Source organism: Cladophialophora immunda, assembly GCF_000835495.1.
Source record: "Cladophialophora immunda strain CBS 83496 unplaced genomic scaffold supercont1.1, whole genome shotgun sequence".
Taxonomy (NCBI): Eukaryota; Fungi; Ascomycota; class Eurotiomycetes; order Chaetothyriales; family Herpotrichiellaceae; genus Cladophialophora; species Cladophialophora immunda.
Genome location: NW_015622541.1, coordinates 5338219 through 5354277, shown reverse-complemented (window position 1 = coordinate 5354277; position 16059 = coordinate 5338219). Strand labels below are relative to the sequence as shown.

The 16059-nt window shown below is 53.6% G+C and overlaps 6 protein-coding genes across 8 annotated transcripts; 4 read left to right on the top strand and 2 right to left on the bottom strand.

The window, feature by feature from the left end:
• The first annotated feature begins 326 nt into the window (after positions 1-326).
• Positions 327-1814, top strand: PV07_01564 (uncharacterized protein). Its single transcript, XM_016388099.1, has 3 exons — positions 327-521; positions 581-904; positions 961-1814. Exons 1-3 carry the CDS (start codon positions 395-397, stop codon positions 1698-1700), a joined length of 1191 nt encoding a protein of 396 aa, XP_016255027.1. The 5' UTR covers positions 327-394; the 3' UTR covers positions 1701-1814.
• Positions 1815-2419: 605 nt separating this feature from the next.
• PV07_01563 (uncharacterized protein) lies at positions 2420-5032 on the top strand. The gene is made up of 2 exons (XM_016388098.1): positions 2420-3599; positions 3657-5032. The coding sequence occupies exons 1-2, from the start codon at positions 2861-2863 to the stop codon at positions 3947-3949; spliced, it is 1032 nt and encodes a 343-aa protein (XP_016255026.1). The 5' UTR covers positions 2420-2860; the 3' UTR covers positions 3950-5032.
• On the bottom strand, positions 3966-5094 carry PV07_01562 (uncharacterized protein). Its single transcript, XM_016388097.1, has one exon. The coding sequence runs from the start codon at positions 4953-4955 to the stop codon at positions 4167-4169; it is 789 nt and encodes a 262-aa protein (XP_016255025.1). The 5' UTR covers positions 4956-5094; the 3' UTR covers positions 3966-4166.
• A 129-nt stretch (positions 5095-5223) lies between these two features.
• PV07_01561 lies at positions 5224-8165 on the top strand. Of its 2 annotated transcripts, XM_016388095.1 has the most exons (3): positions 5224-5344; positions 5413-5517; positions 5568-8165. In XM_016388095.1, exons 1-3 carry the CDS (start codon positions 5336-5338, stop codon positions 8022-8024), a joined length of 2571 nt encoding a protein of 856 aa, XP_016255023.1. In that variant the 5' UTR covers positions 5224-5335; the 3' UTR covers positions 8025-8165. The 2 variants fall into 2 exon arrangements, with proteins under 2 accessions (XP_016255023.1, XP_016255024.1); XM_016388096.1 differs by having other exon boundaries at positions 5224-5517.
• On the bottom strand, positions 8062-9964 carry PV07_01560 (adenosine deaminase). Its single transcript, XM_016388094.1, has one exon. It carries the CDS (start codon positions 9250-9252, stop codon positions 8149-8151), a length of 1104 nt encoding a protein of 367 aa, XP_016255022.1. The 5' UTR covers positions 9253-9964; the 3' UTR covers positions 8062-8148.
• Positions 9965-10453: 489 nt separating this feature from the next.
• PV07_01559 lies at positions 10454-15936 on the top strand. 2 transcript variants are annotated; one of them, XM_016388092.1, is made up of 4 exons: positions 10454-11228; positions 11290-11677; positions 11735-12020; positions 12073-15936. In XM_016388092.1, exons 1-4 carry the CDS (start codon positions 10956-10958, stop codon positions 15572-15574), a joined length of 4449 nt encoding a protein of 1482 aa, XP_016255020.1. In that variant the 5' UTR covers positions 10454-10955; the 3' UTR covers positions 15575-15936. The 2 variants fall into 2 exon arrangements, with proteins under 2 accessions (XP_016255020.1, XP_016255021.1); XM_016388093.1 differs by having other exon boundaries at positions 10454-11677.
• The last annotated feature ends 123 nt before the right edge of the window (positions 15937-16059 follow it).

Genomic DNA, 16059 nt, shown 5'->3' with positions numbered 1-16059 from the left:
GGCAAAAAAAGGACCGTCGCGGCTGCAGGAGCCTCTCCAGCTTACGCTAGGACGGATACAGCTAGAGTAGCCCTTGACCCCAAATCTCTCTCGGCTGCGTCGCCCGCCAGGAATGCAGGAATGCAGGAATGCAGAAATGGGTTGAGATCCCAACTCCGCCAGTCCGATACTTGGCTTCACATGTATATACATGGCTAGATTCTCTGACGCTTACACTTTCTGCTTGCACTTAGACTAGACTCCACTCATACCATTCTCTCCTGATCCACAAGTTATTCTTATCTTGTATTTTTCTCATTTATCAGATTGAGTCGCCCCAGACAGAGCACATATATGAAGCTCGACCAATGCCTCACCGTCCCAACCGCCAAATATTAAATACAAATAGACCAAGATGATCCTGGGACCAATCAACGGAATTGACTGCGTCGCTTTCGTCATTTTCTTAATCCCACAGCTGCTCTTTCAAGTAGACATAAACGAGCTACTTGGTGTGATACTCAGAGTAATCCCATTTTTGAGTATGCAAACCGCACGGTCTCTCTGCATGTCGCAACAATATACTGACCACTCGCGACAGTTTTCCAACTCCCATACCAGCTTGTACATGAACGATATTGCACCAAAAGTCACCTTCAATCACCCTTTACACGACATGCCACGCTCTTCCAGGACGTGGTCATTCGCTGCGTTCGATATGCCTTTGCCAAGATCCCTGCCCGTGTGGGCAGAGTCTTCTTTTCCAAATGGGTCGCATATCCATTCTTTCGGTTCCGTCTGTTGCGACATGGATTTCTGCATTGCCCCATGTTTTATCGGGAGGTCATCAGACACGGCGCCAGAGGTCTCTGGATCGTGGATGATCCAGACTGCGACCCGGACATCATCATTTACTATGCTCACGGTCAGTTATCGGACGTTCGTTGCCTAGTAACAAAGTCAGCTGATGTTTCGTCCCAGGCGGTGGATTCTCCATGGGTTCGGCGTATTTCTATGTCGAGTTTCTGATGGCTTGGGCAACTCGATTGAAAGAAAGTGGCTTCAAAAATCCCGCGGTTTTTGCTTTAGAATATACCCTCGTCCCTGATGCGCAGTGGCCGGTCCAATTTAACGAGACGCGTGCAGGATACACTTTTCTTCGAGACACGTTTGGGGAGGGTTCAGCAGCGAAGATCTGTGTGAGCGGCGATTCGGCAGGAGCAACACTTATCCTGAGCATGCTCCTCCAGCCGGGTCATCTTGATCAAGATCCTCAATCTCTATCACTGCATCGGCCAGGTCTTGCTATACTGCTTTCGCCTTGGACCCATCTGGTGTCGGAGTTGAACCAGAATACAGCTAGTGACTACCTGGACCGAACCAGCTTGCACCTGTATGCAAAGCAATATGCAGGAGAGGCGACAATGATGGACGGTGTCATATCGCCAGGACTCTGTATTGGGCGTTGGAAGCAGGCCTCGCCGCTGAACGGGTTTCGGATCATATACGGGGCTGAAGAGGTCTTTGCCCCTGGCATCCAAGTGATGGCGGACCACATGAAGAAGAACGGCGCCATGGTCAAGCTCCATGAGCAAGAAGCAGGTATTCACGCCTGGCCTGTGGTGAACTTGTTCCTGGGAGGGACGCGAGATGAACGCCTGCGGGGTCTGGACATTATGACTGATTTCATTCTGTCCTCCGGCCTCGCATCGAGTCTATAGTGGACCCATGGGGCCATTCACCTGCGTCTCATTCCGAAGAATCCAGTCATGCCATCAGATTAGATCAAGTTTGGAAGGTCTTTCATCGATGACAGATGGACGAGCAAAACAACGACCACAGCCGCGTTGGCGCAGGGTTGTCGCTTTGCACCTTTGTCTTCAACCACCATCTCCAGATCGCTCTGTCATCATTTGGCAACCGGTGATTCACGAAGTTGCAGGCACCAGGAGAGTCCTTCCGAGGCCGCTCTTGTTGCCGTAGGTGTGACTGTCGCAAAAGCGCGCGTGTCGTGGACGCGCGTCTGATAGTTACTCGTACCGTAGTTTCTTCCAAAGTGCCCGGGGTGGGAAAAGTGGATTGTCATTCTCATCCGCCTTGGCCTTCGTATCGCCATCGCAGCGATTCGGCTAGCATGTCCCAGGCGACGTCGGGAAATGCAGAAAAATGTCATAGGACGCAGGGGGCCAGAGGGGTCTCCAATGATGAAGATGGGAGAGGAAGACAGCAGAGTTTGCAAAGCGCAGATGTGGGATTGTGGATTCGCGAAAAGATGGCAGGGCGGCACTACAAGTGTGCTCGAATGATTGGGCGACCGGCTTAGCGTGTTTCCGAGCCTGTTGATCTGATCAGCGGATGCTGGACGCCCGCAAGGCCCTGAGCTCAGCTTTTATAAGGCCCCTCCGACCCCTCCGCTGCACATCTCTGAACTACTGCATGACTCGTCTGCGTCTGCGTCTGCGTCTTGCTCCAGACCACAATCCTAGCCTCCTCGCCTCTCCGGATTTATGTTCTTCCACGCCTCTGCACACGTGACCCCACGGTGCCCTTGCAGCCACACCTGTCGTCATTCTGGTATCGAATAGTCGCTCTGTTACCACTTGCACCGCCCTTACCGCTGGACCAACTTGCGCCCTCTCTCTACCAACCTGGTCCGCGGATCGACTGGCCCTTCCTTCACATACTGCTCCCGGTCTCTCCCAGCGGCAACAATGAAGGTCGGCGCGATTTGAACCCCCCCAAGGCGCTGTTATCCCTTCAAAATGACTTGTTGCCCAATATCACACACGCTCCACTGCACCGTCACCGATACTAGTACTGACCAAATATTACCCCGGGATTCCTGCACCACCGTCCAGCTGCACCCTTCATTCGCCGAGCAATGAACGAAGAACACGACAACACCAACTCCGAGTCATCATACCGTCCTTCCAGCCCAGATCTATCAGGCTTCACCTTTCCAAACGCCCCACTACCCAGGCTAGCCCGAATCCCAAGCTACCACGCACCAGACCCCAATTTCCCAACTTCAGGTTATTCATTCACTCCTCGTGGGAGCTACGACGCCTCGCCATTTTTTTCCCCTTCCACGGCGACGTCCACCACCCCGTCGACGTCGTATTTTGGCTCACGCCCTCCGACACAAAGCTCTCAAGCCAACTTTCCTTCTTCGCAGACGTTCCGTACTCCCAGCTTGCCTGGCCAGACCCCGACTCAACATTCTCCACGGAGTCAATTTCAACATTTAAGTCAGCCATATAATAGTCCGCCACCTTCTCACTACTCTCAATCTGCGTTTGGACCTCGTTTGGACACAAGCTACAACTACCCACCACACTCGTCTGTTCCCAGCCTACCTCACGGAGACATGCCTCGAACGCGGCAACAAAAAGCTGCCGAGGCACTGGAACAAGACTACAGCCTCCATGGCGCAACAAGACACGTCGTCCAACCCAAGATAGAGCAAGTTGATCCTGTACCACCAGTCATGCCCATCGTTACGGCAGACCCTTCCTTCGGGATTGATGTGAGAACCAAGTTCCCCGTTGCCCGCATCAAGCGCATCATGCAAGCAGACGAAGATGTGGGCAAGGTTGCTCAAGCCACCCCCACGGCAGTTTGTGAGTTCTGGGATAGCTCTCCATAACCCCCGTCCGTTATTCTAACCCCCTACATAGCCAAAGCGCTGGAGCTGTTCATGATCAGCTTGGTCTCCAAGGGCGCCGCCGAAGCGAGAGCAAACAACTCGAAACGAGTCACGGCACAGCATCTCAAGGCCGCACTGATGAATGATGGGCAGTTCGACTTTCTGAACGATATCTGTGAGGCCATCCCCGATGAAGGCTCGAAGAAAGGCAGGGCCAAGTCGGAGGCCAAGAGTGAAGATAGCGAAGAAGATATCAAGCCCAAAGGCAAGGGCAAGGGAGGCAAGAAGAGGAAAGTGGAGACTGATGATGAAGAAAGTGACTGATGTGAAAGCACCCGTTCGATGGGCTATGAAGAGTTTTGTATGATTATGAAGACGACCTGAACAAGCCGGGTATTGTGCTGGAGCTGTCGTTGTGGCAAGAGAAGACTGCCGCGCTAAGACAGGGAAACCCGTCCGCCAAAAAATAACGACCATGCGTGGACCTATCGAATAATATTCCCCTGCATCGATGGCACAACGCATCTTTCTTGAGAGCCCATCAAGGTCCCTCCTCTCTATCACGTCCGTCAGGGCCACCCGCACTGCGATGTCTTGGGCTTGGGGACGGCGTGTTATCCCGCCACGGGAACGGAGCCTGATTCATCAATGCCAGAAGGATGATAACTCCGAAGAGACTGGTAAATCCCAAGGCCACCCACCCGACCACAGCGGTATATGCAACAACCACCAGGCATAACAGCACGAAAGCCCCGATAATCAGACCACCCATCAGACCAGCAGCAACGATCGCGTACATCTGAACACTCCGTTGTGAAGTTTTCCCATTCAGCCCGTCCCAGTCTGCAATCCAGTGGTCTTTGAAGAAGGTCAAGATGGTCGAGCCAAGGGAGGCAATTGCCAACGCAAGCAGGAACAAGAGCCAGCTCATGGCCAGGAATTCTTGAATCTGGTCCACATTGAAGACTGGCTTTCTTGCTCGCGGGGTGGAGGTGTTGTTGGACAAGACGTAGGAGAAAGTGATGCTCGCGCCGAGCGTCGAAATGCCGATGATCGTGGTGAACACACCACTATAGAATGTTGTGACTGATGACCCCGGGTGCTTGGTGATGGGTCGGATGTGAGAGAGGGAATGGCCGTGCTCAGAGTAGAAACCCGTATGTGTTTTGGTTGGGTTTTCGACGCTGTGGGTGTCAAAGGTTCCCGGTTGGTTGTATACACCCTCCAGGCCCTCATCTTTGTAGGATTCCCTCGCCTGTGCTCGAGCTTCGGGCGTCGTGGAGGACTTGAAGGATACACCGGGCGCGTTTAGACGTGAGGGCCCTTCCATGGTAGGGGTAGAAATGCGCTGCAACTGTGGATGTAAATCAGAGTCAGAAGCCTATATTTCCACGCCAGCTGGACTCAACAACGGCAAAAACGTATGGTCTAGTAATCCAGCAATGTTGTAGCAGAGGAAGAGAAACAAGAACAGCAGGAGAGGACAGTCATTTCGTCTATTGAGAGATCCGGCTGAGAAGTAGCTGCTGGTCTCAGCTTAACAAGGAAGCAACGACCAAACAATTGGGCTAGTGAGTCTCAGGCTCTCAGGCATGACTCCGACAACTACTGATGCAAGTCCATTTTCTTCATATTATGGATTCCACCTCCGCCATAACCATCCTACCATACCTGTTATCCCAATGACCATTCCAAAATGAGGCAAAGGGCATGGATATCGTGAGTTGCTTACCCAACATACATGCTGTGCAAGGTCTGAGCGGTCTAACGTCACGATGGCTGGCTAGCTCACTCGCCTGATTGCCGGTACTGGCTCGTACCAAACAAAACAAAGGACAAACACACCAGCTGAGCGCCTTGGGTCTTGTAAGAGCATCTGCAATGCCTTGACTGTGAGTGAGCCCCACCCTTCTGTGAGGTTAGTCACATTAACGCTGTGAAGCACACCTGGCGCAGCGGCAGCGTTGAGCGCGAAGATGAAGCCGCCTTGAGCTACACGGTCAAACTCCTTCAACGCCTTGAGGGCATTCTCCACGATGAGTCGCGCAGAGCCGCACCGCACTCCTGCCTCCGCTATGTTGCCTCGAGCCAGACGTACATCATCATCACTAAGCTCGCCGTTTCCTCTGCCAATGCCGACATCATCAAATCCTCTGCTCAGCTCTTCCACATCCTCATCAATGGCGAGGCAGAGGGGTTGCTTGACAGCAAACTGTTTACCAGGTCTTTGTTAGATCTGGTATGCTTTGCTACAATAGGAGGAAGGATCATCGTCGAAGAACGTCTAGAAACAGACCTGGTGGAATTGCTATTCGAGATAGCTACCAAGATCCGGCTCGACCCAGATATCCTTCCAGCTTGGTTCTATCCAGATCGAGAGGCCACACGTGGGCGCAATGCTGCGGACGACTCTAGGAGAAGTCAATTCCCATTGTTCCATGTGCTCGTGCAGTATGTCCACCACGACGGCCCTGTGGGCGACTTTGCTCGCACGGCATTGTTATACCTGACGGAAACCGCCTCCAGATTCAAGCCACTGGAGACTTGGATGATCGAGAGTGATCTAGCGCCTCAGATGGCTAGTGGTCTCGGTGCCCTATACAGCAGGCTCAGCAGACAGTCGACTCCCGTTAGTGGCCAAGCCGCTGCACCTCCTATTGTCTCCCTCTCAGATCGCTCAGAGACGCTTGCTTCGCTCACGGAAGCACCACAAGTCTTTCAGCAAGACATAAAAGCTTTCTTCACTTATCTGGCTTTTTGGCAGGACACTTTGAACCATTGCAAGTCGCCGGAGGTTAGTGATACTCTCCTCGACCATTTCCAGGTACTCTTTGTCCAACAACTCCTTTATCCCTCGCTCCTGGAGTCATCGGATGTCGAAGGTGGCTCTACCGCCGCGGTTATAACCCATCTGTCTCGGATCTTACTTGCTCTAGATCACGATCAGCTTGTCGACCGCATCTTGCGCTACCTTTTGGCGTCACCAAGCATGCCTCGCGGGCCGACAGAAAGAAGCCATCGAAGACAGAGGATGTCTGTTAGTAGACGGAAGTCTATTGATCACTTGAGAGCGCTTTCAGAAGTGGCCGACACTCCTTCTCCGAATCTCTTCAATCTCCTTGACTTGATGGTAATGAGCCTCAGATCTCGCCATTCAGAAACTGTCAATGCTTGTCTCAAGCTCTTATCAGTCATTATTGAGAATCATCATTATCATGTGCTCACAAGTCTTTTCAAACTTGAACCGACGAATACGTCTCCCGGCCAGCGCGGAGTAGAGCGGCTGAACAGCTCTTTGCTCAGATTGTTTGACTGTGCTGCTGCGATAGCCAAGAATCCTGAGATGGATGATTCATATCAGGCAGCACTGCTTGATGTGCAGATTCTACTGGAGCAGCACAGTTGTCTCCGCATGAACCAAGCAGACGTAGACCGAACGGACGAACGAGACATGTCCATTGCCCAAGAGTGCAAACTCTTCGAAGCTCTCCTGACACTGCTCCGAAGCTTTTTCGCGAATGACACTGTTACGAATCTCTATCTTACTGAGGCTGTCATGGCCTTGGCTGCTTGTGAACATATGAACCTGCAGGGGTGGCTTCTACACCCAGGGACGGAGACCCATAGTGAAGACTGCTCTACAACCAACATCACCTTCATCGTCGGTGAACTGATCGAGCAAGTTCGTCAATGGCGCTCACAATTTACTGAATGGGACGAGCTTATTTTTCGAAGAAGACTGGAACTCTCAGAGGATGACCCACTCACCAGTCCTCAAAACTCAAGGACTCTTACGCGGCAGACGAAAGAGACTGAACCGAGTCTTAGAAGCGCCTCGCCCTCCGCTAGCAAGTCCCAATCACCGCCAGCAACTCCAAGAGGGCGAAAGATAACGACTAGGGACTTTGGATCCATTGACAGTGCTTTGTCCAAGTCAGGAACCCATCGGAGCAGCCTGACTGAGCGCCCTCTCGGCCATTCGCCCCTGCGGCAATCAGTACCATCACAATTCGAGGAAGGCGAAGAATCAGCACCGCAGCCAGCATCTTTGGTGCCACCGCCATCAATCCCGCTCCTGAAAACACAAGTTGCGCTGCTCAATTTTAGGGCACCGGAGGAGGCTTCTGAATCCCTCCCCGTACATGCAGGTCGCAAACAGACTTCAAGCCCTGCTGGTGACAAACGTCCGGTTTTCTTGGATGCAACTGGCAACTCCGGAACTGCAACTCCAAGCGGTCCAGACGACTCGTCATCAAACCACAGGAACCACGTTAGTCTAAGCCACATACTGACCAACGCCATCATTCTTCAGGAATTTATTCTTGAGATTGCGGCAGTTGTGCAGCTACGGGCGACGTTCTTTGGCGAAGTCGAGTTCAACACGAAAGTCTCGGATTAGTGGTTGTGGAAAAAACCAGAGCTGCGAAAAGACTGATGTTGGCTTCTATGTTTATTAGTGTAAAGATACCCTTCCGCATCGTCGCATGCTTCTTTCGGGCTACTGCACAGCAGGTCATCAATCGTCAAATGCCGTTTACTAAAGCTTCTCCTTCTATATTGCCCAACATCTTTCTCTCATACTCGTCCAACATCTGCAAGAAATGGTTCCTCCGCCAACTCGAGATCCAACTGATCATAAAAGCATTTCTTTGCAGTTGGATTAGTTCCTTCTTGGTGACATCGGTGCCCTCGGCCATCTTCAACATATTCTCGTTCACGTAGCCACGGAAATAGGCTGGGTCGTCGCTGTTGATGGTAACCTTGACGCCCTGTCGTAGGAGGCTGAGAATTTCCCGCCCCTTGAAATCCTCGGTGACGACGGAGTTGGAAATTGGACAACAAGTCAGCCCGATGCCGCGGGTCTTGATCGTGTCGACCAATTCCGGGGAATCAAGGATGTTCGTGCCGTGGTCGATCCTGTCCACTTGGATCTCGTTGACGGCCTGCCCGATGTGCGCCAAGATGTTGGGCTGGTCGATGTCGCAGTGCATGGTGAGCAGGTAGCCTTCGCGGGAGGCGCGCTGGAAGACGGAGGCGAACTTGCTGGGCGGGTTGTCGCGCTCATCGCTGTCGAGGCCAACGCCGATGATGCTGTCCTTGAACGGCAGCGACTCCATGAGGGTCGACATGGCGTACTCGGCGCTGTGGTCGCGCAGGAAACACATGATCAGGCTCGCGGAGATGCCCAGCGTGCGCTGCGCCGTGGCGATCCCGTGCCGGTAGCCGCGCACCACGGTCGGGAAGGGCACCCCGCGCGACGTGTGCGCCTGCGGGTCGAAGAAGAGCTCGACGTGCTTGACGTTCTGGGCGTGCGCCGTGCGCAGGTAGCCCAGCGCCAGGTCCGAGAAGTCCTCCGCCGTGACCAGCACGGCCATGTTCGGGTAGTAGATCTGCAGGAACGAGGTGAGGTCGTTGAACGCGTAGCCCGCCTCCGGGTGCGACGGTTCCAGGTGCGCCAGCGACGCCGGGGCGGGCAGGTTGTTCCGTGCCGCGAGGCCGCGCGCGAGGTCTGGCGTGAGGCAGCCTTCCAGGTGGACGTGGAGCTCCGCCTTGGGCATCTGCGCGATAAAGGTTTTGAGGTCGACCTCGGGGGATTGAGGTTGGGTTGTTGGGCCCTCTGATGCCATTCTGGCCGGGGGTTGTTTCCGCTGGTTCGTCGAGGAAAAGAAAGCCTGTTTCTGTGTGTGGTTCCGATTCCGACTCGTTACTAGGTCTCGCGAGGCTGGGGGCTGGGCCGACAAGGCTGTGCTCGGTACAACCTCTTCTTCTTTCTCTTGTGGAACCTCGGACTCCGGGGAAACTCAGAGTTTTCGGTCTTCGTATCTCAAAAGACCTATCACCCCCACTTCCCGCCAAAGCTGATGGATGTGTTCCGGTAACCCAATTGCGAAAACCGTGATTTGGGGCTGGCTCGTCTCTGGAGGCTTTTGGGATGGCTTGCGCTCTCGTGTCTATGTTATTTTGCTCCGTTCCCAATACGAGCGCACTGAGCAAGAGGCCACCTAGACCACCATGAGGGTTGCAGGCTTGGTAACGCCGTATCAAGCGTCAGTTTGACCTGGAACAGCGCAGGTGGCACCGGATATTAATGATCTCGGCCCCGGCTGATAAGGGTCCAGGTGGCCAGCAAGAAGTCCGGTAGGCCAAGTAAGTTCTGTAAAGGATGCACACAAGTGTTGGCTAAGGGGGGTTAGCAAGCAGTCATTCGTCTTCGTGATTTGTCTATGGTCAGACATGTATCGTCTGGAAGGCTTGTTCAAGACGATGGATGTCGTCAAGGTGGTAAACGAGTCCTCCAATCATCTTGGATAAGGCCGATCGGCAATCACGTGCCGCAATCGTCAGCCCTTGAAACCTTACCAGAAAAGAAGTTTCTTCAACCAAGGCACAGAAAGGCAGAGAGCCGCAGTTTGCGGCTGAGGGCACCCATCACGAGTGGCGGGAGAACCACGGGGGATGGGAGTGTGGCGTTTGTCTTTCCCAGCCAGGGCGTCAACGTTGAACCTGCAGCCAAAGGATGGAGACCGAGAAGAAGATCAAACGCATAATAAGGGGGGAACATATTTTTTTTGCTGCTTGTTTAGGGCCTCATGGGCGCCAGAGACGCATGGGAGAGGGGACGCTTAGCGGTGAGCCTGTCGGGGCTAGGCTCGAACCAGCCACCTGAAACATGGCTTGGTGCCCGGGACTGGGAAGTTGGAGCCTCCCGGGGCCCTCTGGGTGGCCCTCATCCTCCAAGGGTTGCCAACTGCCCAGTAGTCCCCAGTAGCCAGTCCCTCGTAGGTCGTGCCAGGCTGCGCAGTGGGCGACACCTCTCTTGTTCGACAGAAATAATTCTCCTGAGCCCATATTCTTCATCGCCGCCAGCATCATCATCATCACCATCACCATCATCACCGCATCAGTCTCAGTTTTGTGCCTGTCGCTTCTGTTGCTCCTCGCCCCTGTTCGCGTTGTACTGGGCCCTTGCCTCGGATTGGCTATTTTGACCGCACCGACTCTTCTGCACGAGCGCGTCCACATCTTTGATCGCGTTGGAATTAATTGGGGGGTTTCCGGTGCCTGCATAAGCCTACCCTTGGCAGCCAGAACTGAACCGCCAGAGAAGCATCGACCACCTTGCATAACCCATCGAACTTATCGTGGCCGCGGTCCTGGTCCTGGGATACAAGTTCCTGTACTTTCTGGCCGCCTCCCTCGGTGTATGCCGAGACGATGGATTGTGCTTGAATGAGGTGTATGGTTCGCTCCGCGCAAGTTCTGCGCATCTAATACACCGTGTCCCATCTGGCCCTACCTCCCGAGTCCCAACGTTGCGCAGTCACGAACAATGGCGTTCTTCTTCAAAAGCAGGAGAAACGCGCCGCCCGCCTCGGGCTTACCCCCTGCGAGTCGAAATATCCATACCTCCGACGGCACTCCCACTTCTGCCTCTTCAGGCCCGAACGGTTCAATAGACAGCACAGGCGAGAGATCGACACAATCGCCGCCTCCTAATTCTAATCCCACTTCCAATCCAAATGGCTCCATGAGTTCAATGAACTCGACCTTGGCCGGCGGACCTGCTTATCCCCGCCGCGAACGATCAGAGTCTGAATCTGGGGTGCGTCAACTTTGGGCTGGCATGGAGACTGGATGGAAACGCTGACTATGGTTCTGTATAGGCACGCCCCTCGACGGCCTCACAGCCGACCCAAGTCCCCAACGCTGCCCTGTACCCCTGGTCACAGCGCCGGTTGAATTTCCCTACTCCGCAATCCAATCCCTTTCCTCGTTATGGCGCGGCTGTGAACGCAATTGCCTCAAAAGATGGTGACATTTATATTATGGGCGGCCTCATCAACGGTTCCATGGTCCGGGGCGACTTGTGGATGGTCGAGTCCGGCGGCGGGAATCTATCCTGTTATCCCATCGCAACCGTTTCGGAAGGACCTGGCCCCCGCGTCGGACACGCAAGTCTGCTTGTTGGCAATGCTTTCATCGTATTTGGTGGTGATACTAAGATGGATGATAACGACGTACTTGACGATACTTTGTACCTGCTCAATACTTGTAAGCGGATTGGCCCTGAGCTCCTTCGTGAAACGAGCATCGCTCACCATCTTCTAGCTTCTCGACAGTGGTCCCGGGCATCGCCTCCAGGTCCACGACCTTCAGGGCGGTATGGCCATACCCTCAATATCCTGGGCTCCAAGATATACATCTTTGGAGGTCAAGTTGAGGGCTATTTCTTCAATGATTTGATTGCTTTCGACCTGAACGCGTTACAGAACCCGACAAATCAGTGGGAGTTCCTGTTACAGAACACGGGCGACGACGTTGTCGGCCCGACAGCGAAAGTGCCTGCCGCGAGAACGAATCACACGATTATCAGCTATAATGACCAGCTATTCCTGTAAGTGAACTATGATAGCCCGTGAGATTATGTCTAACCAATCCATCTGTAGATTTGGAGGCACCAATGGCACGCAGTGGTTCAATGATGTTTGGACGTACAGTCCCATCACCAATGTCTGGACGCAGCAAGACTGCATAGGGTATATTCCTGCTCCCCGTGAAGGCCACTCCGCCGCTTTGGTCAACGATGTTATGTATATCTTCGGGGGCAGGACTGAAGAAGGCACAGACCTTGGTGATCTGGCCGCCTTTCGCATCTCATCAAAGCGGTGGTATACTTTCCAGAACATGGGCCCATCGCCGTCACCCAGGTCTGGTCACAGCATGACAGCATACCGCGACAAAATCATCGTTCTCGCTGGGGAGCCTAGTTCGGCGCCTCGAGATCCTGCAGAGCTCAGTATGGTTTACGTCCTAGACACTGCAAAGATTAGATATCCAAACGATGCACCAGCCACCGGTCAACCTGTGGGTTCGGCGCAGCCTAGCAGTCCAACTCGAAGGCCAAGCACAGAAGCCAGGTCTGCAATGCCCATCCGTTCAACATCTCGAGAAGGGGCGAGGAGTCAAAATGCCGCTCGCGAACAGTTCTCGGGTGGTCCAGTCCAACGGCCAGACCCTGCCGCCCAGAACAACTCACAATCGCGACTACCACGGGCATCCATGGGGCAGGCGCCTGCCGGACCTCCGCCGCAGGGACAGGCGCCAACGCCACGTGCGAATGGTGTCCATTCTCCTCCAAATGCGCCGAACGGGCCAAAAGCCAGGTATAATGGTCCCCCACTCGACACAAGGGGTGCTGCTGCTGGTCCGGATGGCGTTCGAACTGCTCCTCCAGATGGGGTAATACAGCCTCCGGCAGTGAGAGATGTGCAGAAAGAGAATATTAGACCAAGCCGCGAGGGCAGTCCGAGCACTTTTGGCCGCAGGACTCCGACCCAACGAACAGAGTCAAAGGCAAAAGCCATGGAAGCGGGTGAAGCGGCCCCTCTCATGAGCAGCGGAGTTGCCAGACAACGATCACTAAGATCCCAAAGAGCTCAAAGTTCCATCGATAGCACCGAGGACGGCTTTCTGGGACGCTCGTCGTCGGGGAGACATCATGGGGAACCACAAGGCGATAATCGAAGCTTACGAAGCATGCCGGGTGATGAGCCTAAATCTCCCAAGATGAACGCCCATCAAGAGGCGCTTTTAAAAGAGCTGGAAACTGCAAAAAAGACAAACGCCTGGTATGCCTCAGAGTTGGCCCTTGCTCGAAAGCAAGGCTACCAAACTGGCACTTCCTCTAGTCCTACTTTCGACGACCGTGCCGTCAGCCAAGTTGCAGATGATGATCGACCGCTGATGGAAGCCTTTATGACAATGAGGACGGAAATTATCAAGATGCAAGAGGCTATGGAGACACAAGCCTCATCCATGGCAAGACGGATCGCCGAAGTTGAGCATCAGCGTGACGCCGCCGTTACAGAAGCTGCGTACGCAAGAGCCAAGCTTGCAGCTCATGGCGGTAGCCAGCGCAGCACACCTCAGCCTGACGCGACGCGTGAGCCCGATGAGCAGGAACGTTTCACTGACCTTACACGCCGTCTTGCATTGGCTCTCGCTGCACAGTCTGAACTCAAAGCCAAGCTTGATTCTTTTAACAACGAGCTTGCTTCTGAGAGAAAAGCTCGAGAGCTAGCAGAAGAGTCTATGGACGCTCTGCAACTCCGCTATGATGAGCTGAGCAAGAATCGGAACCCGGCAGAACTCGAGGGTCTTCGCGCGGAACTTCACGAGGCTCAGAGCTTGGCTCGAGCAGAGGCAGGCCGCAGAGCTGAAGTTGAAGAAGAGTTGCGGACACTGCGGGTTGACCACGACAGCTTGGCGAAGACACACGAGGATACATCGTCTCGACTAACGAGCCATACTGCTTCGCTGGCCGCTTTGGAAGCCGCAATTGCAGCATCAACGAACAAGGCAAGCCTCTATGAACGGCAAATTGAGGAAGAGCGCGGACAAAGGGAAGTTGCCGAGAGGAAGCTGTCTCAATTAAGAGCTGAGCATGAAGACAGAACAACGGAACTGGAAACCGTCTCGAAACGCCTGCATGACGCCGAAGAGTTGGCAGAGACTCACGCCAAAGAAGCCTCAACTCATCGTGAGGCTCTGCTTGCAGGGTTCGCCAAGCTGTCATCTTCCGACACAGGATCTAAACAAGACGCCGTGGCCGAGCAGAAAATGGCAGCTCTTCGTGAGTCAGCCGAGCAAGCCTCGAGTCTGGCCAAGCGCAATCAGGAAGCTGCGGACAAAGCAGCACAGAAGCTACGCAATGCAGAAGAACGAATTGCTGGGCTGGAGGCGTATCAAGAGCAGTCCAGTCGCGAGGCCCTCCAGATCCGGCGACAGTTACAGACGGCTTTGCGGGATGCTCAAAACTATCAGACGGAAATCCGTGAATTACGATCAAACCTCGAGATGCATCAACGAGACGCGAGTGCTCTCGCAGTTCAACACAGTGCGCTCAAGGATCTGTTGGGTGAGCGCAGCATGAATGTCTCCGATGTGAGACGGTCGCCCATATTTGATCACTCTCCAAGCTCTCGCTTTGGCACACCGGAGCAAGCTCGTCTCCGAGAACTTGATCAGCAGTTGCAAGCCAGTATCAAAGCCCACGAAGAGACTAAGAGTCAATTTGAGGCTCGTATGCAGGAGGCTGACAGCACCTACAAGGAGAAGTTGGAGCAACTTGAAAACGATTATCAATCTGCCGTACATTACGTCAAGGGCACTGAGAAGATGTTGAAGAAAATGAAGGAGGAGCTCACCAAATATAAATCCCAAAACGCCCAGCTAACAGGCGAGTTGGAGACTGCTCGAAGCACGAGTGCAGCTTCTGGGACGGTAGCAGACACCTCGGCCTGGGACGATGAACGGAAACAACTCCAATCTTCAATTGAGGAGATGAGGACGCAGACGAGCAAACAAATTGCTCAACTAGAATCGAACCTTACCTCGTTGAAGTCAGATCTTGCAACTATACAGGCAGAAAGGGATCAGCAAAAAGCCAACAATGAAGAGCTCACGCAAACCGCGCAGAAACTGGGCAAAGAACTGGAGCAGCTCAAGTCGGAAAATTCCATGCTCGAGAAGCAGGCGGAAGAGGCGGAAAGCCGGGTGACAATGCTCCTTGATCAAGTGGGCCAGTCTGTAGGAAACTACCGACGGCAGTCACAATTACAGCCAGTGCCACACGGTATCACTGTGGTTGGACACAACCGAGAGGAAAGCACCTCGACGCTGACCGACGTCTCGGTTAATGATGACGCTTTGTCTCGAGACGAACGAGGGTCTATTGCTCTAGACAACCTGGCTTCCGAGTTGGAGACGCTGCGATCACAATGGGAGAGCACGAGCAGGAACAACTATCGACTCAGCACGACTTTCGACTCAGAGAGGACACCCACAACAGAAACTCATGGGACGGAGTTGAGTGATAATCTCGCCAACTGGAGGCGGCGACTTGAAGAGGAAGAGAATGGAACAAGAGAAACGTCGGCGGTCGCGTGATGAAATTCGACTTCTTGTTCAATGTCACATTAACGAAAGTGTTTGGGTGTGTGTATGTGTAAACAACGTCCACCTCTGTTTTTACATTCTTATTGGAGTTTTCGTGTCTTCTGGGAGCCCAACATGTGGATGACAGTGATGAAACCAGTTTCATGGAGCTGTCTACTGGCTAGGAGCTCAATGTAGTTTTAATTGCCAGGTCATTGAGCGCAGAGCCGTTAAATACTGGATCGGGGCCGGAATGTGGTTGGTTGGGTTTGGCGGGATGTGTCCCAAGTTAGGTGAATGGGTGTCGAATAACCACATGCGACCAGTATCAATAGTCGTAACAATCTCGTGGATGGCGAACGAGTTTAGAGATGTGAGCTTTTGATTGATGTCTAGAGAGGAGAATTGTCAGGCTGGGTACGATCCGGCGAGGCTGCCGGCACTGCACGTGACCTGGAATTGCTGGATCGCGAGGCTGGGACTCTTGCGCTCCCCGC